Below are 26,735 nucleotides of genomic sequence, written 5' to 3'. Positions count from 1 at the left end.
TTTCCTCAAGGCTGTCTCCAGTTTCAGTGAACACAAAAGCACTTGGTGGCCATTTCCTGCTTGAGAACAGCTGAGTAAGTAGGGGAGGAAGTAGAGGTTTGGCTGAGTTCTTTCCCGTGGGGTTAGGGCAGGGTGGGGCTGCTAACTTCAGCTTCTGCTTTTGTGGGGCTTGGTCTCCTGACTGGTTCCTCTTCGTCAGTGTCTGTAAAATACGTCTGAGCAGCCCCATCTAATCCCCTTTCTGGGAACAGAGGACGGAGGGTGCAAGGAGGGGCCAGCTCGCTTTGTCCAAACTCTTGGCCATGATTGTGCTCCACATTCTTAATTGGTCTCCTATCGGTTGTTAATCTTTTAAAGATCTTGTCAAACCTTTAAATAAAGGTCTGATTTAAATATTCCTTCTCTGAGGGACGCTGAGGCGGCTCAGTGGGCTAAATATTGTTTCTGTGAGAATGTTCTTGCCTGTGTTGAAGAAAGTTGCTTTGAGGAACATCTAAATGAAGCAATAAGTCCTGCTAGATACTGTTGGTGGAATCACAGCTTCTGATCTGAAGGGGGAGTCTTTGGGAGCCCTGAGGTTGGATGTGGTTCTGCCATTAACTGCCATGTTTCCTCATGTGTTTTATTTGATGTTGACATCATGCTTACATTATTTTATACTACTTTCCCTCATTACGTCAGTGTCTTTGGCTCTCCAGGCCTTACTGGTCCATGAAATGGAACCTTTTGCTCCCTTAGGCATGTCTGGTCTGTCCTGGTCATGTGATTCTCTCTGAAGCCCTTCTCAGGCTGTGTAAGATGATGCCACTTCTTCGCAGATGCTTGGGCCCTGGTGGTGCATCTAAAAACATTCAGCAAGAATCAAGAAAAACACAAGGCTTCAGCCACGCAAGTTCTCTGACTCTTCTCCCCATTTCTGTTACCATCACAAAGTTAAGGATTCTTTCATGCCCTGCAGATACGTTTTATTGCTAAAACGTGTAACTCTACCACTGCAATTTAAGTCTGAAAAACTACTTTTAAGCTGCAGGGCTCTGGGGGGGGGGGGGGGGGGGGGGGGGGGTCAAGCCTGCCTGGATTGGAACCCGAGGTCGGCCGCGCTCTGGCTCTGCGTCCGGGCGTCTCACCAGCTGTGACATGGGGGAACAGTGAGCGGCCACGGCCGAGGACGGGTGCGGGGCCTGTGTACCCGCAGCTCAAGCTACTGCTGCTTTCCTCTCCCTTCAGAGTAACAAGCGAGGGAGCGTACGGAGTGTTTGCTGTTTCCCGGGCACTGGTCAGACGACGGTCTGCGGTGTAGTTCCCAGGCCGGCGGCCTCTTCCCAGATGATGGATCAGGACTACGAAGCTCGATCGGTGTCCGGAAGGTCCCGCAGGACCGTCTGAGCCCAGATTTGCTTGTCAAGTGCCCGTTCCTCACGACGCGAGGTAAAGAGATGAAGAAAACCTATTTTTCCGGGTTGTCACGTTTCGGGGTTCCCGCTGCTGTTGCGTGACCGTGCGGTTGCGCGTGACCGTGCGGTTGTGCAAGGACAGACCGAGCCCGCGGAAGGGCGCCGAGGGGACGCACAGCGCACAGCAGTGCAGGGACCGTCTGAAGGGCCGGCGGTGCCCGTTCTGGAAAGTCACGACTGCGGAGACGGACGAGGGGGCGCCGGGACCAGGAGGGCGGGAAGGACACGCGGTGACACGGGCTTTCCGGGCCCTGAAGCGCTGCGACACTGTACGGTGGACACAAGTCACCGCACACCTGTCCCAGCTCATGGACACACAACAGCCAGCGCGGGCCCGCGGTGACAGCGACGTGCCGGCGTCGCTTCAGCAGCCGCGACCGCCGGGCTCTGCGGGGTGGGCGCCGGGGGCGGGGTGTCGGGGAGCGTCCGCGCTCCCCCCGAGCTCCGCTGGGAACCTAACGCCGCCCTAAAACTTCGCCCACTGAAGAGACTGCGCGGAGGGGACGAGCGCGGGGAGGGAGGGGACGGGCGCGCGGGGACGGAGGGGACGGGCGCGCGGGCGTGAGGAGGAGCCCGACTTCTCACCCGCCGAGTACGGGGAGGGCACGGCCAGGCCCGCGGGTCACAACGTCCCGGGGACCTTCGGGAACCCCTCACCGACCCTGGGACGAACAGACGCGGCCGAGGCCCCGCCCCAGCCTAGGCCTCCCCTCCGCCGAGTCCCGGCCGCGTAGCGCGGGCCCGCCCGTCGGCCGGCGCTTCCCTCCGCCCACAGCCGCACCGGCCTGCGCCTGGGCGCCCCTCTCTGAAGGACCCACGGGCCCTAAACACAGGCGCTGCCCCTTGTACCCGCGGGGACGACGGGCTAAAGCGCCCGGGGAGGGCCGAACTCCCAGCGAGAAAGGAGCAAGGACACCCCGCGCCGCTCGGCGACCGCCCGGAGCCGGCAAAAATCGGCCGAGCACCGCGGACGCGGCTCAGCGACGGCGGAAGCGGGGCGGGCGGGGCGGGCGGGGCGGGGCCCTCATTGGACGGCTTCGGGGGGCGGGGCTGGAGCGGACAGCCCGCGAGGAGCGAGGGAGGCTGCGCGTGCGACGCCGGCCGGTTCCGGACCCCTCGCTTCCCTTCCTGCGGGCCGGGCGAGCCCGGCGACGGGCGTGCCGACGCCCGTGACGTCACAAGGGGCGGGGCTGCCGGGGTAAGGGTCCGGCCGGCGCGCGGGCGCGTGCGGCAGTCGCTGTTCGGGACGGAGCGTGCGTGGTTGCCGCGTCTCGGCCCCGGGTTCGCTGTCACAGCCTGTCCCTTCCCGAAGCCTGGGACCTGCTGGACGCGCGCTCGCGCGTGTGTGTTGCGAGTGTGAGGGGACTCGGGCGGAGGCAAACCCTCGCTGCCTTTTTTGACCTTCCTTTTGTCCGAGGGGGTCCGTCCGGCTCAGGGTCGCTGCCGCCCCGCCGCAGCGCGCTTGGGTCCGGCCGCCTCTTCCTTTTCTTTGAAACTCGGGAGCCTTTTCCCCTTTTTCCGTCTCCGTTTTGGGCACTCAGTGCCGTCTGGGCTGGTGTCCCTGGTCCCCGACCGGCCGCTTCCTGCCCGTGCGCTCGTCGCCCCCGCCCAGGGTCTCCCCTGCGCCCCCGCCCCGGCCCGGGAGGTGGGAGGCTTCGTCCCCTCCGCCCACCCGCGTCTCCGCAGCCGTAGCCGCACCTGCCTCGGTATGAACGGGGGCACCGACCCTCCTCTTTTCATAAAAGACATTAAGCCCGGACTGAAAAACTTAAATGTCGTCTTTATTGTGCTGGAGATAGGTAAGTGGGGTCCGCCGCCAACCCCGCTGCCCCGCGCGTGCTGGGGCAGGAGGGGAGGGCGCCGCCGCCGCCAGCCCGGGGCTCCCCTCCTCCTCCTCTGCGAGGCCCCCACCCCTCCCCCCTTCCACGTGGCCCCGGTGCCCCCCCCCACCCCGGGGCTCGACCTCCTGCCCCCTGTCCACGGCGTGACGGTCCCGGAGGAGGAGTTCGAGCCTCCCTGAAGTCCTCGTTACCTAACACACCCCTCCCCCTTGCGATTTTAACTCTCCGCAGGACGCGTGACCAAAACCAAAGACGGCCATGAAGTGAGATCATGCAAAGTGGCAGACAAAACGGGCAGCATCACTATTTCCGTGTGGGATGAAATCGGAGGTCTTATCCAGCCGGGGGACATTATTCGGTTGACCCGAGGGTAGGTGTGCAGCGGGGTGGGGGGGGGCGGCGGGGGGAGGCTTCCTAGGTGACAGCCTGCAATCACAGGCAGGGGACCCTGACAGGTGCTGGAGCCCCTGTCTGCCCGGTGGCCCTCCGCGCAGCTTGGGGACCCTTTGATGGTCATTTTGGGTAGTGGACAGCTTCGGGATAGAGCACCCTCCCAGGAAAGCAGTCAGTTTGACCCTGGAATCTAGCCCACTTTCCCTCAGTGTACAGGTCAAACAGATGGTTAAATACATTTTTGGGATTACTGAGTGTGTTTTGTAGATTGGTAAAATTAGCATAAGTCCAACTACTTACTTTTTTTTTTAAATAAATTATTTAATACAGTTGTCAGCACTTTTCTAGCTTTTCCCCCTTTTTAGTGGCTTTTGAAATCCTGCCAGTATTTTGTTTAGACAGGACATCAGATTGTAGTTGGACAGTTTAGCAGGTCTGCGGTATGTCAAGTTTGTACCAGAATGGAAAAGTTAAGGGAAGTTCACAGTATCTGGAAGGCACATTCTGGAAGATGACTTCCGGTGCCTGCTGCTGTAAGGTCAGTGGAGTGCACAAACCAGAATGATACGCAGAAAAATGTTCAGCAGGAAGAAAAGTGTCAGATCACCCAGAACGCTGGAGGTTGGGTAGGCCCTTTGATAATACCTCCAGGCCTCAGAGCAGCTTCAGGAAGTGAGGCAGAGTGTCCTCAGAGAAGGAAGTGAGAGTCAGAGCATAGACATTTTATTCTCCTGCAGTGACTCATGACACTAATTGTGTCTTTAAACGTCCACATCTGTAGCTGACACAAAAGAGAATTCCTGCCTAGGAGGGTGTGGTGCGGATTAGCATAATTGAAGTTTTTCTGGCTGCCAGAATATTTCGCATCTATCTAATGTAGTGTAAACAGCATTTCATTTCAGATATCTCATTAATTTGTAGTCAGTGGAAAATACATAGGGATGTCTGTCAAAAAATTTGTGGAAAAACTAAAATCAAGTTCCATATAGTATTTATAGATTTTCAAGGAGTATAATTTAAAGGAAAATTCAAAACTAAAGAAACCCCACTATTGTGTAACTTCAATGTGACCTTGAGGTTTTTACACTTTGGTAATTTCCTCATCTGTAAAATGGGATTAATTACACCTTACTTAAAAAATAACATGTCTGGCCTATTGTAAGGCCCTTCAGTTCTAGTTGTATCTGTTGTTGACCTCATTCCTGAAACAAATGCAAGTTAAATGTTTACTTGTTGAAACTGCAAATTTTTTCTCAGCATGCATTAAGTTTTACATTACTAAGGTGAAATATTAGTGCACTGTTTTTCTTCTAAGTTGCTTTTTTTATAACATAAGAGTCTTTAGTGGATTACCCTTACTAAAGAGGAATGTATAATGTGGAACTAACTAGTCTTTATTAATCTATGTTAAAAAATGAAATACAACTACTTAGTTAACAGTATTTAATTATAATTTGTCATTTTTTTTTAAGGTTTTATTTATTTGTCAGAGGGAGAGAGCTCACAAGCAGGGGGAGTGGTAGGCAGGGGGAGAAGCGGGCTCCCTGCTGAGCAAGGAGCCCTGTTCAGGCCTGGGGACTCCATCCTGGAACTCTGGGATCTTGACCTGAGCCAAAGGCAGATGCTAAACCCACTAAGCCACCCAGGTGTCTCTATAATTTAACATTCTAGGTCCTAAAGTTATCATTGTAGTTTATAGAGAACCACTGAAAACCAAATTTTAGACTGATTTTACAATGTTTAATTTACATTTTTACTAGATTTTTGTGCAGGAATATTTAATGATGCTGTCTGCACTCTCAGAGTTAATCAGAGTAAATAATCTGTTCAGCTAAATTGATGCTAAAGATTGCAGGTTTGGAAAGGCAGATAGGTGAGATTTGTGATTGTTTTTTTAGGCCCTTGATTAAATTTTACCAAATTTTCAGTAGCTCGTGAATCCTCCTATGTGTTTTATAGAGAAAAAGGAAAAACTATTTTATTGAATAATCTGAGGAGACCAAGTAAATGTGTATAAAAGTACACACTTGTGTTGATCTATATATGCTATGATTGAGAAATAATTTCTGCTTGAATCTCTTCAATTGAAAGTTCTTTTGTTAATTGAAGATGTGATCTTTGGAGTATAACAATGCTTGCTTTGCAACAAGACTTTCTGTCTTCTAGGGTTGGTTATACTTTAGATAATTACGTCAAAATTTGGCAGTAGACTTTGTACTGTTCGTTTTTAAGTAACAAGTTAATCAAATTAGGCTAATTGATTTACTACCGTAGACAGAATTTGATGTCCACCTACACCCCGATAACAAAAAAATACAGTATAAAGTTTCACTTAAGTAGAAGGAAATACATGTATTTTTACAGAACAGATGTTTCTTCCCTTTCTAGGTATGCATCCATGTGGAAAGGATGTTTGACGCTGTACACTGGAAGGGGTGGAGAACTTCAAAAAATTGGGGAGTAAGTATTCAAATGCATTTCCTATAAGTGAATAAATTACACGTAATGTCTACAGAGTAACTGGTAGGTATAAACTATAAAGGATAAACTTCTTGGTTTTTCTGTATTGGTAAACCGAATGCCTTCAATAGCTTTGCTGTAAAAACAACTTTGCATGTACGTACCAGCTTAACAGCCATCCATGCTGTTTCCTGTGGTTGAGAAGATTAGTTTTCCCTGGCAAAGAGCATGACGTTTCACTTGAGATGAGCCCCAGTGGGGCCATTTCTGTAGAGTTTGGGAACACGTATCTTTTAGGTGTCACAGTGCAGTTTTAAATAGGTTCTGTCTTCTGGTGAAATGCCAAAGAAGAAGCTAGGTAAGAAGTTAGGTTTCAGGCCAACAGTTTAAATTTTCTTTTTTCATTTATGGGTGAATATGTACTCATGGTAAAAGGACTTGCAGCGATGACAATTGAAGTCCTGTATTTATCCACAGTCTAGGTACCGTACAGGCAGCCACAATGCGAGCTTCCATATACTCCTACCCTGGTAATCTCCACCCTGACTTGGAGGAGCCATCCTCTCTAGGGGTGTAAAGGTAATTTAGCCTCCATATTAGCTTAGACATTTGGGATGTGTTCATAAAGTATCGTGTTGGCAATGAGCCAAATCATTAGTCCATTCTGTGTGTAGGATATTTGAAGACCTACAGAAGCCATGCACGGCACACACACAAAAAAAATGTTCTTCTACACGGCAGGGATAAAATTGCTGGGAAAAGATAAGCAATCTTGCTAGCTTTTAAAGATCAGAAACTGGTAACACTTCGCTTTTGCGAGGAGAAAACGTTTGTTTTTAGAGCAGTATTAGAGCAACTTGTTATGAAAGCTCTTAGCGTCAGTATCATCAAAAGACGTGGGGTTTTTCCTGACCTTCATGTATATGGAGAAAGAGGTCAGTTATGTGAAGAACCAGTGGAGGTCACTCGATTCTTCCTTGACTTGACTTTGTCAGGGTCAGTCTAGGATATACCAAAACTGATTTTAATTAATTTATGGGGTGAGGAGCTAAGTAAATACTTATGTGTAATCTTCATATATGCTATAGTCAACTTACAAGAAGCAATCGAATAAACTGTTGTCTAATAGCCACATGTCTTTATCATGCCTGCAGGGTCCGCTCTTAACCTTGAATGATTATCTTTGCAGATTCACAGTGACTGGTCAAAAGAGGGACTGGATGGGAGTGTGTGAGTGGGTCAGTGCAAATCCATCACCACTGCTGGAAAAACCGCTCTGGAACCCTAAACACGGTTCAGGGACATCCATCTATGCGGAAAAACAGCACAGAGAGTGTCTCTGTGTCTTTGGTCTTTGACATGATTTAGTTTTTGCAGAACAGAAGAACTAAAATAAAAAATAGAATGTTTTACATATTGTGGACCACTGAGTATTTTAGAACACTTTGTTTTTTATGGAACATAGCATTTAGCAAGTTTTCGTTGTATAAATAGTTAACATGTTGCTTTTTAGTTAATTCATTTAACACCTAAATTCTTCATTCCTATAAGTTATGCATGTTATGCAAAGAAAGGTTGATTATTTTAGGAATCATTTAATGTGTGCTTTATTTTCTTTCAGATTTTGTATGGTTTATTCAGAAGTGCCAAATTTCAGTGAACCCAACCCAGATTATCGAGGACAACAGAGCAGAGGGGTAATTAATCCAAATGTATAGTCTGTTTATATGATTAGACTAATTTTGACAGGGTACTATAATTCTCTGGCTAGGTGTTCAACCCTGTCCTACCCAGAAATAATGAGGACAGTTTTAAAAAGAATATAAAGTCATTTTCATTCTGTATATTTTGTGAGTATATATACATATATCTTTAGTGTTAAATATATGTGCCATTGAGCACTTCGAGCAGTAGGGAGGAATCTCAGAAAAACACAGTAAGATACAAGAGAAGCTATAAAAGGTTTGGGAAACATTCCTGAATAGTAACATTGAATGGACTTGGATAAATCTTTTAAAAATTTGTTTAAAAAAACAAAACAAAACTGAAGAATGGATATAACTTGTTATTATAATAATGTTTTTTTTTTAATCTTCAATTCGTTAAATTAAAAACATATTTTTTAGGCACACAATGAGCAGAAGAATAATTCCATGAATAATAATATGGGTACAGGTACATTTGGACCAGTGGGTAAGATTTTTTTTTTTTCATATTTGTGATCAGGTGTTAAGAAATTAAGCGAGTGTATCTTATGAAAGATTAGAAGAAAACGGTCATTAGGTGTGCATTGACACTAAAAGGGAGCTGCTAGTCTACAGGGAATCCCCCAGGAAGTGATTTTCTAAATAGCAGATACTCTCTTAAGCTAACTTACTGAGCATATTCTTTTGTTTTTAAAAAAACATTTTTGTACACATGTATTTTATTTATCTGTTTAAATTCCTTGTAGTTAACACCGTGTTTTATTAGTTTCACATATGCAGTGTAGTGGTTCAGCAATCCACGGGTCAGTGCTCACGGATGCGGGTGCTGTTAAGCCCCTTCACCTGTTTGACCCACCCCCACCCACCTCCAGAGCACATTCTGTATTTAAACAGTGGCTGATAATAATAATAAGAAATCTGTTTTAGTGATGCGTAATAGGTTTTCCATTGATTTTTTTTTTCACAAAATTTCTATAATCTGGTGATTATTTATAATAGATGGAAAATTACTGCTTATTTTGGCACACCAAAAGCCTTTTATCTTGAATAGCTCACCTTAAATTTTCACACGTGCTGATAGCTGCCTCTTTAAAAGATTGGCCTTTACCCCTCAAATACTCTCAGAGGGCACGTTAATGGGTCTCTCAGCTGTGTCTTTTGAAGTTTTTATTACGGAGGAAAAGCTTTGGGATTGGAGTTGAGTTGGACAGCTCAAGTTCTGTTTGACCCGGTGGGTGCATGTTTTGGCAGAGCTGGTAATGCTCACATTGTGGGAAACTTTGCTGTCTTGTCCTTTGAAAAATTAGAATTACATTGTCCATTCTGAATTAATTAACCGTATTTGAACCTAATGCCAGTGTTCATACACTATTTTACGTTTTTCTTCTTTTTCCCTTACAATATTGGTGCAGGGCACTACTATGTTTTTCTTCACTAATTTCTCATTTTGTTCCCCAAACTGTTCTATTTCTTTCTCCATATTAATACAGCATCAAGTTAATATGTTTACAGTAATTACATGTTTGGAAAACTCAGAACGCACATTGAGTCTTTTCCAGTAGTTTAAAAATGAAGGCATTTGTTTTCTTTAATACTACTTGTAAACATGTCTTAGAACTTCAAATAGGTGTGTTACTATATATCAGTGTCTGAAATGGTGATGAATTTTTATATTCTTTTTTAGGAAATGGGGTTCAAGCTGGCCCAGAATCAAGGGGATGCCAGTTTTCATATGCTGGTAGAAGCAATGGCCGGGGACCTACAAATTCACAGCTACAAGGAACAGCTAATAATCAAACAGTCATGACCACAATAAGTAATGGCAGGGACCCTCGGAGAGCCTTTAAAAGATGACCTATGCTCAGTACTCACATGTAGTTTTTAAACTACACACCCTACTTGAACACTTACTGCACTTTTATTTATCGTTAACTGTGAAAACTGTGTCCTTTATCGGTTTCCTCTTATGTTTTGGGTTTGTTAACAAGAGTGGATTGTTCTTATAGCAAAACTGTTAAGCTGCTCAAGTCTCCTGTTGAAGAATTTGAAGAATGGGAAGACTCTGAAAAGTAGGGGCATTTATTTTTAGGGCAAAAAGATCAATGGTTATCCTCTAAAAACACGCCCCTGTTCCGTGGGTGAGTTTCTTAAGACATCAGCATTATAGCCTCTATGAGTCTGTCTTCCATATACATTTCGTAATATTTAAAGTAAGGCTTAGTGGGAGATGTTCTTTTGTCTTAAATTCAGGTATTGCCAACTGAAGCAATAACTACCAAAACCCCCCACAAAAAAACTCGGTCAGTGGTAATAGCAGTTTTTGAGTGTTTGTGACTCCAGGAATGATTGACTTCTTCATTTGAGTGACTGCCAAGAGGATTTTCCAAGGACTGAATCTTCTAAACTCTTGTTTTATTACCAAAAAGAATATATTCTTTATCAGAATTACGGAGTAGAATGGGAACTGTATTATAACAAGGAATTTTTATAAGAAAGCTGCATTTATTTTAGGGTAGTCCTATTAATACTTGTTGTCAACTTTGTGCATTACACTGAAGGGAAACTTAAAACCGAGGCCTTGAATATTTATTTTTTGAAACTACTATGTCACATATTAAAGTATAATTTGAGGGAGTTAAAAAGTCATAATATATACTGATCTAATTATTTTAAAAAATTGTGGTACGTAGATGAAGGCAATTCAAATTGAATTCATGTAGAAATACGCAGTCTTAAATTAGAGTGTCCTAGGTACTTGCAGAAACTCATCCTGGAGTGAAAAATCCTAGGTACTTAACTTTTATTTGAAAAATGTGTGTGAGTATTGTCCAAGTTTCTGAACCCAATTCACAAAGCCTTACCAGCCAAAGTTAAACGGCTCTAAGAAGTGCATACAGCTTTATTCAGAAATGTAAAGGTAGAATTTCTTTATGTGTTATAAATGACACCCAGTTCCCACTTTTTACTATAGAGTGCTTGGGTAACTGGTAAATTTTTCCTTTGTTGGAATTCAGTTCTTCCAAATTAGCCCCAATAAAACTTGCATTAATGTTAACGGACTTCCCTTATTTTCGCTCTTTCAATGATTTGCAATGGAGAGCCAGTAAATTTTACGGTAGTTGTAATGATTACTTCAACCTGGGGACTGCTTAGCTCTGGGCTTATCGCCTTTTGTCCCTACCTTAAATCACAATTTAAGTAGACTCTGTTTTCTAAAAACGCCATAGCCTTTGAATATGAAAATTGGTACTGGAATATTTGTTTCTCCAATTCAGTGTGTCTTAACGAATTGCTGTACACACTGAGTGTGAGACACTGGGGAGTTAAGGGGTTGGTGATGAGTCATCTCAAGGAGCTTATTCATGGTTCATAGTACTTTGGTAACTAGGGTTTATATATTCTAGAAGTTTTTCTTTTAGCCTTAACTCAGTGAATTTGGCTTTGTGACTAATATCTTTTTAAGATACAAGAAAACATGTTGGAAGTAAAAATTTACTAAAAGCATATAAGTTTTTCTTTAAGTAGGGGTAGGAGCAATAATACTCAAGTTATTTGTGTGAATATGGTGTTAAAGATGATTTTAAAAGAATTTTGGAGTTTCAGAAAAGTAAACTATCAGGTGGGACAGCTGAGCTTCTAGTCCTGGCCCATTGTCTCCTCACCTATGATGGACAAATTATTACACTTAAGATCTCTATAAGCCTTAAGTTCCACAAATATAAAAACAAGTAATAGTATCCCTTTAGAGAGTTACAGAAGATTTTCCACGTAAGTGATTAGGGTGATTTCTGGCACATAATGGGCAGTCAAAATGTCATCTGATCATACCTCAAGAATAGAAGAAAATGCAGCGTTAGGTGTGGAAATACTGTTATCCTTTAATGTGTTGAGATTAAATAGAGAACGATCTAAGCTGTTAATTTTGTAATTGACATTTGCCTCAATAATCTTCTTGTTCTGTGTTACCATTTATTAACAGATCTCTTTTTTCTTAAGGGAAGCCTCCAAAACCAAAGCAAAGGGAATTACAGTGCATAACGAATGTTTGCCCCACAGTCTGCTTGGACGGTTCTCAACAAGAAGAGGAAGAAAGTTTTCTACCTTCCTCTTCCCTGGTGCTTTCACCTGTGAATTTTTAAATGTCTAAACACCTACCAAAGACAAAACCACTTAGTTTAGAAATACACACCTACTAGAATTGGGCCCCATCTCATTTCTACAAAACAGTTCTGAAGTAGTTTCAAGTCTGGTCAGCCAGCCGGCCTCTGCTCTCTGGGACAGGATTTTGGCCGGTGGCTACAATACAGAGACGGGAGAATGAACCTCACAAGGCCAGAGAATGATGAGTAATAGTGAAGGTTGCGGTGTGCTTTCCCAAAGGCATTTACACAGGTTTTCCTATATATACCACCTCTTTTTGGCTTTGTTCTTGCGGGCTGGGGTCTGTGGCCCCATCCCACCCCCCGCAGGTAGTCTGCTATAACTGTGAGGACAGTTTAACTTGATTCCCTGAATATTTGTAGTACTGAATCCTTGTCATTTGTATTTTTTTTATTAACATTTTAAAAGAATGTTACATTTGCTGGGTTTAGTAATAATGCCAAAGGGATGATGCAGAACAAATAGATGGGAGGTTAGTAAAAAAAAAATCACAGCAGTATTGAGAACATTTAAAGTCTAGGAAGCTGGTTACGTGGCCCCACAAAGTGTTCTCAGAGGTGCACACTGGCCGTTTCTGCAGCAGCATGGAGACACAATGGCAGTTTTCAGTTTATATAGATCTGGCATTCCAGTTACCCAAATGACTTCCCTTTTCTATTGTGAAAGTAAGTACTGTTTGCTCCACGAAACCTTAGGCTCCAGTGACTCGTAAGATCCTTTTCTTTGATGTACTTGGAAAGGTTCTCCGACAGCAAACCTTGGAAACCACAGGAAAGCAGTCCACACGGAGCACTTGCCCAGTGTCTCAGCCTCTAGGCGGCTGTGTGGGACTACTTGCCCTATGATGGCTTTTGTAAAAATCTCTCTTGCCTTTTCTTTAATTTCCCCATCTGATGAGAATGTCTTCACATTTCTGGTAGAAAAGGGGGTTATAGAGGGGTAAAGGCAGGTGTACTTGGCTGTGGTGAAAACCAGGCTTCAGCCAATGATTACATGTTAGGGTAAAGAAACACTCCCTCATTTCACAAAGTCATTGTAATGATTGAGACTTAAGGTATGCTTCTGAGGAAATCAGTTGTGACCTTTGGAAAATAGCACTGTCATGAGTGGTATGCTGTAAGGCCCTGAGGGAGAAGCTTAGAAAAACATTTTACTTCCCAGGCCTATTAAACTCTTTTCCCAATTCCTTTGCTTTACTGGGGATACACCAGAGTTTGTGTCTAAGTACTATAACCACATTACTCCAGGTTTCTGAGCTAAAAGGGTCGAACGATGTCTCTTAAAGCACAGATCGCAGACTAAGAAACAGACTAGAGAAAAGTCCATAGACTGTCCCTAATAAGCCTTAGCACTTTCTTCATTAAGAACATTAGACCCAAAGATGTTCCTAGGGGCTCTTTACCACTATGAGGTAACTGGTGTGATGTAGCAAAAGGAACATTTAACATGTTTGACAGGCATTTAAGCCTTCTGAAAGGCCTTGATGGGTAGCCCACAACCAGCGTGGCTCCCAAGTTCGAGGACTATGCCAGCCCAAGGCTGCAGTAGACCCCAGGAGTCTCAGAGTCCTCTTACCACCCCATAGCCCTTGCCACCACGTGTCCCTACAACCTCAGCTGAAGCCCTTGGCATGTCTTCAGAAACTTTTTTTTTTAAATGATTTCCAAGCAAAAGTTGAATTTTGTTTTACTCCATCAAAATCTTTTGAATGTAGAGTTCAGTTTCTTATCCATATATTGAATGTATGTTGAGTGAAATTGACATGCTGGTTTCCACGCCTGCGATAGATTTTCCCCCTGGAACTTGATGGAACTACGAGTTGCTTCTCTGTTCTATCAGGAGGAGGATTTGTAAGTGCAGGAGTGGTAGAGCTGCACTTGGAGTAAGACCCTGAGGATTTTTGTCTCCTGCCCTTGATCTCTCTCCCAACGCAGCTGTTTTGAAATGCATATGTAGCTTCTTTTATCAGTTAGGCTAGAATATGCCACAGTTCTGGTTTGCAAAACGGAGAGAGAGTTGGAAGCCTATGCCCCTGAGGAGCAGAACTGAGTAAAGCAGGTGGTGTCTGTGCGTATGGCCTCTGGATGTGAGCGCTGCTGAGTTTTGAAAAGGTTCACGTAGAATTGCTCGAATTAGGTCTATTTGAATCCGCTCATCTATAATGATCTGACTTCATTTGGGGCTATAACACAGTAAAAAGCTTTTTCACCCTAGGTTTCTGTTAAGCTTTTTTGAAAATAGATTTTATTACTGCTTATCTCAGCAAATACATGTTTATCGCAGCCCCCTTCCTCTTCCACCTGAGCGTTCCTCAGTCCCCTCTTGATTATGCGGAGAGAGGCTGGCAGAGTGAGAAGTAGTGGGATTGGAGACGGTACACTCTCCTAAGAACGCCTGATAGAGCACCCCCCCCTTACAGATCTCAGTCTTGTTCTGCACACAGCTAAATATTTTCCACAAATAATATGCAAGGCATTGTTTGATTGCCATGGAGACAAGTCTGTTTCAAACATTTACAACCCTAGTAGGAGATGACCTCTGACCTAGGTCCCAGGACTGCCTTCGGAGGAAAAACAGAGCTAGTGCCATCTACTGGGTGATGACTACATAGTTCTGTGGTTCAGGAATGTGGCTTAACACGTGGAGGAAATGTTCCCTCAGTCCACTGGATAAGAATTTTTGTGTGATGGTCTCAGCATGATGTAGAAGATCATTAGGCAGAAATGGATCCATCTAATTCTAGTTTATGAACTAGCAACACTGACATCAAAAGTAAATTCCCTTAAGCAGCTTTATTAAACCCTGAGCTGCTCCCCAAAGCTGTAGAAGCTACGGAAACACCAACTTTTGTGTTCTTGCTACATTTGTCAACAACACTGGTGGGGAGTGTAAACTCAAAAATACCTTTTGGTGGGTGGTGTTTGGGTAAAAGCAGTTGAAGGAGAACATGAAACTGCCTTTTTTTTTTTTTTTTTTTTTTTTTTGTATAATCCTAGCCAAAAGACTGATGTTGTTCCTGTAGTGATGTTAGCTTTGCAGGATGAAACCTATTCTAAATGTCCATGACAGTGTGCTTTGGTGAAAAATAGTTTTGAGTTGAGATCTTGGTTTGAATCCTAGATCCACTGTCTACTGGCTCCGTGACTATGAGCCTTGTTATAAAATGAGGATAATGGGCTCTGAGGACTACATGAACCAATGTATGCAAACCTCACAACCATGTCCAGGGCTCAACCAATGTTAAGCTCTTTCTCCACGAACAATGTAAATGAGAGGCAAATACGGATCATTTTTTTCATGCCCTGAGAAGGTCATCTCTCATAATTTAAAATCTGAAATATTAAGCAACTTATATTAGTTACTGCAATTAGGTTGGGTTTCTTTTGTACGCGTGTGCATGTGTGTGTCTGTGAACAATCAAGCTCTTGCATTCTGCTCGTGCAGGAAGGTACGCACGCTGAAGGTTCTTTCTGATGGCCATGTAAGGTTGAGTCTTCACAAAGGTCAGCTCAACAGTTGAGTGCCCTGTGCTGTTTTTCTGTTCACCTTTGCCCAGAGGGTGAGGGCATGGTTATGAAAGCACAGAGGAGGAGGGAGGACATGTTGGCCAGGGTTTGTGCCAGAGGAGAGGTCAATGGCCAAGGGGAGGGTGGAGGGTACGCCGGAAGGAATTCCGTATTCCCAGTGACTGTCCTCAGAATTGATGTGCCCCCCAGCATGCAGACGAGTTTGTTTGCTTCTGATCCAGCACTAACTTCCCAACATTTTATCATGAAAAATTTCAAACATACAGTGATGTTGAACAATTTTAGAGTAAACATTTGTGCATCAACCACTTAGATTTTCTCATTAACATCTGACTAGTTTCATCACATCCATCTCATTCATCCGTCCGTTTCTAATATATTCAAGTGAACAGATATGTATTTATTTCAGCAAGTTTATTCCCTGTTCAGCACTAGTACGTTCAGTATTTTGTTGCCGTTTTTAGTATAGAATTTACATACAAAGGAATGCACACATGCTAGGTGTGTGTTGATAAATGCCCATGCCTCTGGAACTCAAACTCCTCCTGAGACGTACAGAACATTGCCATCACCGCAGAAAGTTTTCTCATGCCCTTTCCCAAGTGAACCCCTCTCTGCATGGCCCAGGGGCAGTGAACTCTTCGGATATTAAAAAAAAAAAATTTTTTTTAAATTTATTTGGCAGCAACACAGTGAGAGAGGGAACACAAGCAGAGGGAGTGGGAGAGGGAGAAGCAGGCTTCCCACTGAGAAGGGAGCCGGATGTAGGGCTCGATCAACTAAAGGGGAAAGTTTCGTATGTGCCAAGGTCAGCTCTAGTTAAATCCCAACGATGCCAGAATACTGCCAAACCCAGCTTCACTCATCTTGAAAATGTAATCCTAAGACTTGGTACTTTTTTTTTTTTTTTTTATCCTGTCTCATTTCAGTTTAGCTTTAGCGGGGCGCCTGGGTGGCTCAGTGGGTTAAAGCCTCTGCCTTCGGCTCAGGTCATGATCTCAGAATCCTGGGATCCAGCCCCGCATCGGGCTCTCTGCTCAGCGGGGAGCCTGCTTCCCCCTCTCTCTGCCTGCCTCTCTGCCTGCTTGTGATCTCTGTCTGTCAAATAAATAAATAAAATCTTAAAAAAAAATTTAAAAAAAATTTAGCTCTAGCTCTGCCCTTAATATCTTTTTTTTCTTTCCCTGTTGAGATTTACACTCAGCGTCTTAGGTTCTTGAGGCAGAAACTGCTGGAATGAGACCAGCTGAGCAGGAGGACTTACAGCGCTAGGACTGGGGCTAGAAGGAGTTGGCTACCTGAGACTTCCCACTTTGTCCTGAGCAGCCCTCCAGGAGGTGGGGAGAGTCTGGGTGGATTTGATAAGAAGTAGCAGGTGTAGATAGTACCCTGAGTGCCAGGGTAGAAAGGAAACACCGCAACTTCAGTATTTTCAGGTCAGGGACTCAGCTCTTCAGGTTTTGATTCTAAAAACTCTTAATTTTCTTAAGGTATGAGCTCTCCAAAAATGTCTTCTGCTCCTTAGGGTTTCCCTTTTCAGAGTTAGGAAATTGGAGTTGGCATACTCAAGATTGTATCAATTACTTGCCAAGCAAAGACCTACTGCTCAGGCTACAGAAAAGCATCCCTGAGTGAAACGTACAATTGTGAGTGTGTTTCCCCAGCTTATGTGTGCATTCCTGCGGGGGCGTCCAAATATGACAGATTAATCACTGCCAACAAAGCTATTTCTGCATTAAACCCCACATTTCCTAACCTTAGACATTTTCTTTTTTTCATTAGTTGGTGCTTAAGGTTCCTCTCCTCTGCTTCTTTAATTGGCTACCTGTAATTTGCTGAGTAGTTACTGTGTGCCAGTACTGTGCTAGTGAGTTACCTTGATGATCTCATTAAGCGAACCTGTCGGGGGAGGTTTTGCTATCTTCATGTTACAGGTAGAGACTAAGATTTAGAAGGACTGAGTAATTTGCCTGATATCACACTACCAGCAATTGACAGAGTCCCACACCGCAAAGCCTGTACTTTAACTACTTGTCGATGTGGAAGCGTGGAGGTTGTTGCTGACTTCACTGGACAGTGCTGGGCGGGAGACGGAGTTTGCTTTGGTTTTAAAAGGCAGTGTAGATTCAGCTATACTACAGCAAAGGGGAAGGTGGAGTGTGGAAATATAGAATTTCTGTATTGTTACCTAGGACTGGTGGTACTTTATTTTTATTTGTTTTTTTTTTAAGATTTTATTTATTTATTTGTTAGAGAGAGAGACAGAGAGCGAGCACAGGCAGACAGAGTGGCAGGCAGAGGCAGAGGGAGAAGCAGGCTCCCTGCCAAGCAAGGAGCCCGATGTGGGACTCCATCCCAGGACGCTGGGATCATGACCTGAGCTGAAGGCAGCTGCTTAACCCACTGAGCCACCCAGGCATCCCAGATTGGTCGCACTTTAAATGTCAACCGAATACAGACCCAATTAAAGAAGTTTAGTCTACTATGATAGGTCCTATATTTGCAGGGAAAATGGGATAATTGGAGACCTGCCCCTGACCCCCCAAATATTAGGAAACCGTGGATGAAGTCCCCCGTTACTTGGTAATAGAGAAGAGTTTTCTAACAATGGGTCAAAATCCAGAAACATTAAAGATTAGTAAATTTGACTACTTGGCAAAATATTTGTAATTTATATCCCTGAAAAAGGGCTAATATTCCTGATACATAAATAAACTTGTAAAAGTGGAGACAACCACTGTCTCTGGAAAAATGGACAAAAAAATATAAGCAGTCACACACACACACACACACACACACACACACACACACAATTCAAATGCCCCCTAAGCATATGAAAGGAATATAATTTTCAACTTCATAATGAGATTTGCAAATTAAAATGCCATTGAGATACTATTCCTCAACTTTTCCATTGGTAAAAATATAAAAGTTTGAAAACCTACTCTGAGTGACACTATGAGAAACAGACACTTTCATTTAAACGCAAACTGTTTAATCTCCAGGGTTAGGGCTGGGATTTGGCAATTTCACATTTGACTATGCCCTGTGACCCAACCATCCTGCCTCTGGGGCATCTATCGCTGTGGCCAACTGTTTGCAGTGGCTGCTGGAATACCCCTGCCTATCTGCACAGCTTTGGGCAGTCTCCTCAGGGACAAAGGACTTGTCCAGTGCCGTAGGACAGGAGCAAACTTAATGCAAGGAGAAAAACTGAGAAGTACCTGAGCTTTGGGGCTTGCTCTCTCCTGGTGTGCTGGGAACCCTGAGCATGCCATGAGAACACAAATGAATGCTGGCTCACCTCCTGGAGGATGGGAGGCCGCTCAGGGCAACTTGGCTGATTGCCTGCCAAACTCCCGGCACGTGAATGAGTCTATCTGGGATGATCCAGCTCCGGCTGAGGTGACAGCCGACTTCAGTCACACGAGTGAGAGCAGCAGAAGGAAGGATGGGGCCAAACCCTGCCAAAATTGCTGACCTGCAGAGTCTTGAGCTAATAGTGATGTTGCTTTATGCCGCTAAGCTTTGAGGTGGTGTGCTGTATGTAGCACAAGCTACCTGATACAATGCTAAAGACACATTGACAAAAATAGAAAAAGGCGTATTTATTGAAGCCTTGCCTATAACAGCAAAAGAGCGGAAAGGACTCAGGTCTGCCAATTAAGGAATGGTCGAACACATTACTGTGTATTCACTCCGTGGAATACTAAGCAGCTGCGGTAGAAATATCTCTCCATACTTTCATGAAGTGATTTTTAGAATATATAAAGTGAAAAAAGCAGGTATAAAACAGTAGAGTGTGCTGCCTTTTTTAAAAAAGGGGAATGACTATTTGCTTTACATTTTGAAAATGAAGGAATTGGCAAGTAAAAATTATTTCTTAAGAGGAAGGGGACACGGACAGAAACTGAATTTCACTAAATACTTCTTGTTTTGTAGATATAATTTGAGAATCATAGAAATGGTTTGCATATAACATGCATATGTATAAAATCACAACAAAATGCATATCTAAAGCTAAAGCAAAATGAAATTAATGAATTTATTCATTTATATATAACGGCAACAGAGAAGAATTATTTCAAGTATTGCAAAAAGACGATCCTTTCTCTATGTATTTTTAGTGGATATATCCTAAATTAAAAAATGAATTAGGAAAAAATATTGTTAGTGATATTTTTATTCTGAATTTATTATACATATGTGTTTATACAGTCAAGATAAATAAAATGCACAATTTTGTTAATGGTATCAGGAGTCATGAAAAGATGTATCAAAGATGCTAAGTAAAATGATAAATTCTAAACAATTACAAATTTGAATGGGAAATAACACTATGAAGTCAAAGGCATTTCCTTAAAAATTAAAAAGCAACTTTTTCCAAAATTATTTTCGGATAATTGATGAGAAATTTCTTGATGGATCTAGATGACAATTCAGGACCTCCCTGATCAATCACCAAGAAATAGATAGCCACACATCGTATATCTCTTCGTTTGAAGCCATTGGAAGTACTATCACCAATATTCTTTGAAAAAAAATTGGATCTGAATCTGTCCGAGTCTCTAGATCCAACTGCTGGAGTGTGGGCTGTACGGGGCACAGAGGACGGGGTGGAAGAATGCCGTGGGAAATCACAAGTCCAGCAGCCCTGATTCTTTAACAAACCAGTTACAAGGAAAACAAGGGCGGGGAGGGCAGGCGCTTGTGGAAAAGGCACTTAAAAGAAATATCAATCAAATGAATTATTCGAATTCTGACTGGAAAAGAAACAACTAAGTAAAAAGAAAAAAATTTATTAGACAGCTGGGGAAGTCTGAGCAGTGATTAGATATTGATTAAGTGTGACATGGTTTTGCGGGTGTGTTAAAAGAGTCTGTATTTTTTGGAGTTACGTTCTGTAGGAGTTGATGTAGCCAAGATGGAAACCACACAGTAGTTTGAATGGGGAGAGTTTAATATATGGAATTATTAGTAACAGGAGATGAACTGTAAAGGTTACCCCTTTAGCAAACACTAACGAATAGGGCCAGAAGAGAAATAAGGAGCAGCCACTACTTCTAGGGGAGAGACAGAGCATCCAAGGGAGGAACGGGGCTCCCTCTCCCAGTCACCCTCTAACGATGAGCTCCGGCTCTCCTTGAAGAGGTTGGATTCCTGCCTGCTGACAGCGGAGTGGTTCACTGGCATGCCTCCGGCGAGGGGTAGCCACACAGCTCCACGGGAAGAAGCCAGGTGGACACTGTGAGACCGGCTGGGAAGCTGGCTAAAATGCCCGCAGAGCTCACTGAGCGACACTGGGCCTCCCAGGAGCTGTAGCTGCTTTCAGCTATGGGGACAAGCAGGGACCGTGGAACCTCCAGGAGGCCCCTTTTCTTCCAGTGTCCCTCTGGTGCCCTCTACAGACCAGGCTTAACATCCTGCCTCCCGGCAAAAGAGAATGTTTATGGGGTCCAGCTCCAGTATCCATACTGGAACAAAGAATGTGGATTCCCAGCAGACGAGTATTAAACTGATAACTGGCACGTATACGGAAGTATTTATGGAAGAAATAATGGGATGTCTGTGATTTGCTTCAAAATGATTCTGTGGGTGGGCGTCTAGATGAGATTATTCACATGTTGGTAACTGTTGAAGACAGGACTGGTTATACAAGGGTTCATTATACTCTTCTATTTTTACATATGTTTAATTCATATATATGTCATATATTTGTTTATATATACATAAGAGATATATGAGATAGATACGTGTTTATATATGAGAGGTTTATGAGATATATATGTTCATATAGCAGATAAACATATAATTGCATATGCATAATGTATGTACTAATGTAAAAGCACTTCTTACTAATTTTAATTATAAAAAAGCTTAAAAATGTAAATGGAGGGGCGCCTGGGTGGCTCAGTGGGTTAAGCCTCTGCCTTCGGCTCAGGTCATGATCTGTGTCCTGGGATCGAGCCCCGCATTGGTCTCTCCACTCAGCAGGAGCCTGCTTCCCCCTCTCTCTCTGCCTGCCTCTCTGCCTACTTGTGATCACCGTCTGTCAAATAAATAAATAAATAAATAAATAAATAAATAAAATCTTAAAAAAATGTAAATGGACATAATATCTGTCCCTAGGAAGCTAAAGCTGTACATTATAATCTAGCAATCTAGGACTGTCCAGTATCTGGGGAAGCCAGGTATCAATACAGTGTGATCTAAACACATCTGCCTGGCGAAAAGGAACTGTCCCTCTGACTGGTTAGGAGAGAGAAAAGGATTTTTCTCCTATGAAGAATTTGGGGGTGAGGCTAGCAGTCCATATAGGTACAAACATTCTTAACGTTGAAAGGGACCAAAATAATGGCCTTAAGTGAGTTAATGGATATAAAGCACTAAAACATTGCCTAGACTATTCTAAGTGCTATGCTAGTGTGTTTTTGGTTTTATTTCATGTTAATGACTTCTCTGTCATCACCCGAAATCTGTCCTACTGCTGGCGAGGTCCCCTCCCACCCACCTGATGGAGAATTGCCAGGACTCCATGTAATCTGGGCATTCAGACCTTGGACTTTCAAAGGACACAGCCTGCTAGTACCTAAGAATACCCTGATTTCCTCTGCTTCTTGTCTTCTGGGGAGAGGCAGTGGTAGCGTTGGCAAGTCAGCAAACCCAGCAATCACAGAGGCTCTGCCAGCTGTGCTGGGGTGGGGGGCGAAGGGGTGGCCTTCGCAGAAGAGCTGACAACAGCAGGGTACCGAGTGGGGGCAGGATGCTCGGGAACAGGGGGCCCTAGAGGAGCACAGTGCCAGGGGCACGGGAAGACATCTTGGTGATGATGGTGATGAGCTCTTGTCCCACAGAGACAGCGAGGTGGGAGTTGTAGGTGCCAAGGAGTTTGACAACTGGTGGGAAGAAGTTGAAGGAACCTGGACAGGTGGTTTTGCGGGGGGATGTTTCATTGACCGTCCCTCTGGCGGTAATAGTGTGTGTGCGTGTGTGTGGCACAAGCATGCATGTGCATGTGTGTGTGCACATCTGTTTGTGCGTGGCAGCGGCGGCAGGAGCATTCAACCCCAGGACACGAGGACTCAGACTTCCGATCTAGATTAAATAGATAAACAAGCAAGCAGTGCTGGGTCATCAACCTGATGTCTAATTTTTTCCTTCTGTGGTGGAGTTGCATTTCGTACACATTTAATTTATGAATATTCAACTCCAAGTGCTTGGCTTAGCAAGCACACAGCCTACACAGCAATAAAAACAAGATAGAAATTAGAGAAAGACCCCGATATTCATAGTAATGGAGCATCCACCATGACACCCACAACTGGTGCCCCCCGGGTTTGTCTCAGTTCTTGCGTGATTCTCAGAGTGGAGCTTCTTGCTGCTTTATGGGATTCTAGCTCTTAAAGACATAGGTCTTGTTTTTATTTTTCTTTTCTTTCTTTCTTTTTTTTTTAATAGAACACACACTTTAACACAAACCCACTACCTCATCTAGAACTCTGTGAAGAATACCAACTTCTCACTCTCTTTTCTTATGGAATTAAAGGTTTTGAAAATGATTTTTCATGTCTCTTATATATTAAGTGGAATCATTTGTAAGTGATACAAAGTTAATCCCTGAACAATACAGATTTTAACTTTGGGTCCACTTATGTGGATTTTTTTTTTTTTCAACAAGAACAGTATGATACTGTGAATGTATTTTCTTTTCTTTCTTTCTTTCTTTTTTTTTAAAGGCTTAAAATGTATTTTAATAAGTTGATGCTGTATTACCGCTCCATTTCTCAGAAAAACTCCAAAGATATCAGGGACAAATCAAACATGGTACACCAATAAAAAAAAAAAATGCACAGAATAACTACCTAAGATAGGCAAGGCTAAGAGCTACTGTCCGACCTTCAGCATACAGCAACCCTGTTCCCAAGATTGTACTAGGCCTATCAAGAAAAGCTGTGAACAGCAACATCATAGACACAAAAGGGCCGTTCCTGGGTTGTCCAAACCCAAGAAAAAAGATGGAGGCAACTTAACACAAGATTTTTTAAAGATACACTAAAATGAAAATCTCTAAGAGAAAATGTCTTCCTTAGGACATGAAGGGGTAATATATGGGATATAACAGAACCGTATGTATGTTGTCTGTGACCTCTGTGGACATTTGCCTGAATTCCCACCTGTGAATGAATGGAACAATGGGGCTAAGGTCACTGCGGGATTTGTTTTTGTGGTGTATGTGGCAGTGTCTCTGGCGTTGAAGGGTATAATGAGAAACCAAATAGAACAGGATGGACAAAGGATGGAATGATCAAGATTAACGGGGGCTCTAACGGGACCCATTTTGCCATGGTTCCCCCCACCCCAGGCCCTCAACAATCACATGAGACTTCAGGAATGCACCACACAGAACCGATTAGTTAAACGATACACCACACTGAACCGATGTGTTAACTATCGCCCCTCCCTTGCCCTCAGCCTCCAGCAAACTCCCTCAGAGTAGTAGAGGCAAGGGGGACCTAACTATCGGGAGGAATCCCTAATACTTTTCCAGGGCAGAATTCCGGCGAGTCCAAAAAGGGTCCTTCTTTAAAGGGTTTTTGAGAAACTAGACATTGAAATTTTTATTAGTATCGGGGACGTTTGTTAGGAGCTGCACGGCTGAATGCAGGAGGGGTCCACCAATTGCCCCAATTTCTTCCATTGTAGCAGCTTGGCCAAAGCGTTCAGTTGTTGGTGGGGTCAATCCCAGGGTTCCGTCTGGCATCACAGCGGCAGGTCCCGGAGGAGCTGGGGCGCCAGCGGGCACTGGAGCAGGGGGCAGGGTGCCTCTGTTGTTTATTCCCATAGCACCTCCCGTAGCCATCTGGCCCATCCGTATCTCCTGCTCTCTCGCATCAGGGAATGTTCCCTAGAATCCTTCCTGCTGTCGCCGCATCATTTCTTCCTGTTGCCGCAGCATCGCTTCCTCACGGCGCCTGCTCTCCTCCTCCTGCCCGAGCTCCAGCTGCTTTCGTTTTTGCACTTCTTGGTTGTGCAGCTCCCCCGTCCTCCGAAGTTCTTCCTGGCGCCTCATCAAGCCGGGTCTCATCAGCATCACCCGGTGCTCATGGCGAGCAGCCTCCATCTCCATCTCCAGCTTCTCACGAGCCTCCCTGACGTTGCGGTCCGCTGGGTCCTGCTGCTGCTTCTCCGTCTCAGTGAGCGCCTTCCAGCCCGTGGCACTCTCATACTCAGAGGAGCCAGGCTGCGCAGATCGGGGTGGCTGCTCTCGCTCCTTGTGAAATTGCTGGTTCTTCACAACCAGCTTCTCTGGAAGTCCCTCTTCACCATCCAGCTGGTCCATGGGCTCCACAGTCACAGGCCGAGGCAACGTGGTTAGCAGGAAGGAGCCTTCACTGCACCTGTCCAGAGCTTCCCGAGCAGCTGGCTTCCCTGAGAATTCAACAATGCCTTTTCCCGAGGGCCTTCCTCGATCATCCACGATGACCACAGCCCTTTCCACCTGGCCAAACACCGAAAAGGCTCCCTCCAGCAGTTCATTGGAAACATACTGAGGAAGGTTTCGGACTGTAAGGGATGCACTATGGCAGGCAAAGCGCACACGCAGCTGCTTTCCACAGAGTGGCATGTTGTCCAGTTCTACTTTGGCAATCTGCGCTAGGGTTCGTGTTTCCAAGCGGATAAAGCCAAAGCCCTTATCCTTATGAATGAAGACTTCGCCTGCCTTCCCATATTTCTCAAATAGTTTCCTCATCTCCTCCTCAGTGATGTCAGGAGGAAGATTGCCCACAGAGAGCCGGCTACGTTGGGTGAAGGTCTTCTCTCCTGGTTTCCTAAAATTCTTCAGGTCAATAGTCAAGCCTTCATTCTGGCTGCTGGCCTGTTGCCCATTTGCAGGTATTGGTGGTGGTGGTGGCTGCTGGTGGTGGCTGCTGGTGGTGATGCTGATGATGCTTCCTTGGAGTGTGGTTTTGCTTCTCCAAGTTAAAGGTTTTATTGCTCTGCATTTTGGCACCCCTCTACCGACTGTTCTCTCCTCAGAGTAACGGCGACCTGTGAATGTATTTTCTTGTCCCTATTTTCTTTTCTCTTGCTTTATTATAAGAATATAGAATATAATACATAAACATACAAAATATGTGTTCATTGACCGTCCATGTTGTTGGCAAGGCTTCTGGTCAACCGCAGGATATCAGTAGTTAAGTTTTGGGGAGTCAAAAGTCGTGTGTGGATTTTCAACCGCCCAGGCAAGTCAGCGCCCATAACCCCCTGCTGTTAAGGGTCAGCTGCATATTAGTGCACGGGGCTGTAGCTGCAAAACTATGCTTTCTAAATTAGTTTAAGGGAATTTTCAGTAAACTTGGGCACTGTATGGTTTTATTTTATACGCTGACTTTAGACGCTATCCCTGCATAAAGCAGGACTCCTCTGTATGATTTCTATTGTACATACTGAGCCCAAACAAGTGTCTTCTTTGAATGTGTCAAATCAGTGTTGCACAGAGGGCGTGCCAAAATTCAGTGTTCATCATTTTGTTTCTTAGAAAACAACAACAGCTCCTTAAAAGCAGGGTGGCTTGAGCATTGAAAAATGAAGTTTAGGGGCGGCTAAGTGCCTGGGTGGCTCAGTGGGTTAAAGCCTCTGCCTTCGGCTCAGGTCATGATCTCGGGGTCCTGGGATCAAGCCCCACATCGGGCTCTCTGCTCAGCGGGGAGCCTGCTTCCTCCTCTCTCTCTGCCTCTCTGCCTACTTGTGATCTCTATCAAATAAATAAATAAATCTTAAAAAAGATTAAAAAAAAAAGAAAGGTGAAGTTTAAGGGCAGCATCTGCAGAAGGAACGGGATGCCGGAGAGCAGCCCTTTTCATATCTCAAGGGGATGAGAGAGTAATGCGTGGAGATGTGATACAGCCGCCAGAAGAACACAAACTTGGCTACGTACATTTTGAAGCATTAGTTTGGTCCTGTCTGGCCTTAGGTGAGAAGTGTGGATATTATAAATTGCATGTCGCGTTCGAACCATCTGTGCCCGTTCCTACCCCTCCATTTTCGCCATGCGGCGTAATGGCTTGAAGCACACATTGATCCGAGGCAATCTTGTGGCCACTCGTCGGTATGGCTGAAAGTCCCATTACCTTCTGTGTGTGTTTTTTCCCCCGGTCCCTTCCTCGGAATTATCAGTCCTTCTGGGGTTTC

General features: G+C 44.4%; 1 protein-coding gene and 1 pseudogene across 3 annotated transcripts; one reads left to right on the top strand and one right to left on the bottom strand.

The window, feature by feature from the left end:
• Positions 1 to 2,802: 2,802 nt before the first annotated feature.
• Positions 2,803 to 10,147, top strand: NABP1 (nucleic acid binding protein 1). Of its 3 annotated transcripts, XM_032860196.1 has the most exons (6): positions 2,808 to 3,253; positions 3,527 to 3,665; positions 6,077 to 6,148; positions 7,770 to 7,845; positions 8,275 to 8,341; positions 9,539 to 10,147. In XM_032860196.1, exons 1-6 carry the CDS (start codon positions 3,163 to 3,165, stop codon positions 9,706 to 9,708), a joined length of 615 nt encoding a protein of 204 aa, XP_032716087.1. In that variant the 5' UTR covers positions 2,808 to 3,162; the 3' UTR covers positions 9,709 to 10,147. The 3 variants fall into 3 exon arrangements, with proteins under 3 accessions (XP_032716088.1, XP_032716087.1, XP_032716089.1); XM_032860197.1 differs by lacking the exon at positions 8,275 to 8,341 and having other exon boundaries at positions 2,803 to 3,253; XM_032860198.1 differs by lacking the exons at positions 2,808 to 3,253; positions 3,527 to 3,665 and adding an exon at positions 4,083 to 4,226.
• Positions 10,148 to 24,163: 14,016 nt separating this feature from the next.
• LOC116869046 lies at positions 24,164 to 25,546 on the bottom strand (annotated as a pseudogene).
• Between the last annotated feature and the right edge of the window lie 1,189 nt (positions 25,547 to 26,735).

This window comes from Lontra canadensis, unplaced genomic scaffold (genome assembly GCF_010015895.1).
Source record: "Lontra canadensis isolate GAN:19392208 unplaced genomic scaffold, GSC_riverotter_1.0 scaffold18, whole genome shotgun sequence".
In the NCBI taxonomy this organism is placed as follows: Eukaryota; Metazoa; Chordata; class Mammalia; order Carnivora; family Mustelidae; genus Lontra; species Lontra canadensis.
The sequence above is the reverse complement of the archived record's forward strand: the minus strand, read 5'-3'. Positions and strand labels throughout refer to the sequence as shown.

Excerpts from the sequence above, each read along its gene's own strand:
- NABP1 (XM_032860196.1), top strand. The coding sequence starts at position 3,163 with ATGAACGGGGGCACCGACCCTCCTCTTTTCATAAAAGACATTAAGCCC. Across the intron at positions 3,666-6,076 it reads ATTATTCGGTTGACCCGAGG|GTATGCATCCATGTGGAAAG; the intron begins GTAGGTGTGCAG and ends TTCCCTTTCTAG. Across the intron at positions 8,342-9,538 it reads AGGTACATTTGGACCAGTGG|GAAATGGGGTTCAAGCTGGC; the intron begins GTAAGATTTTTT and ends ATTCTTTTTTAG.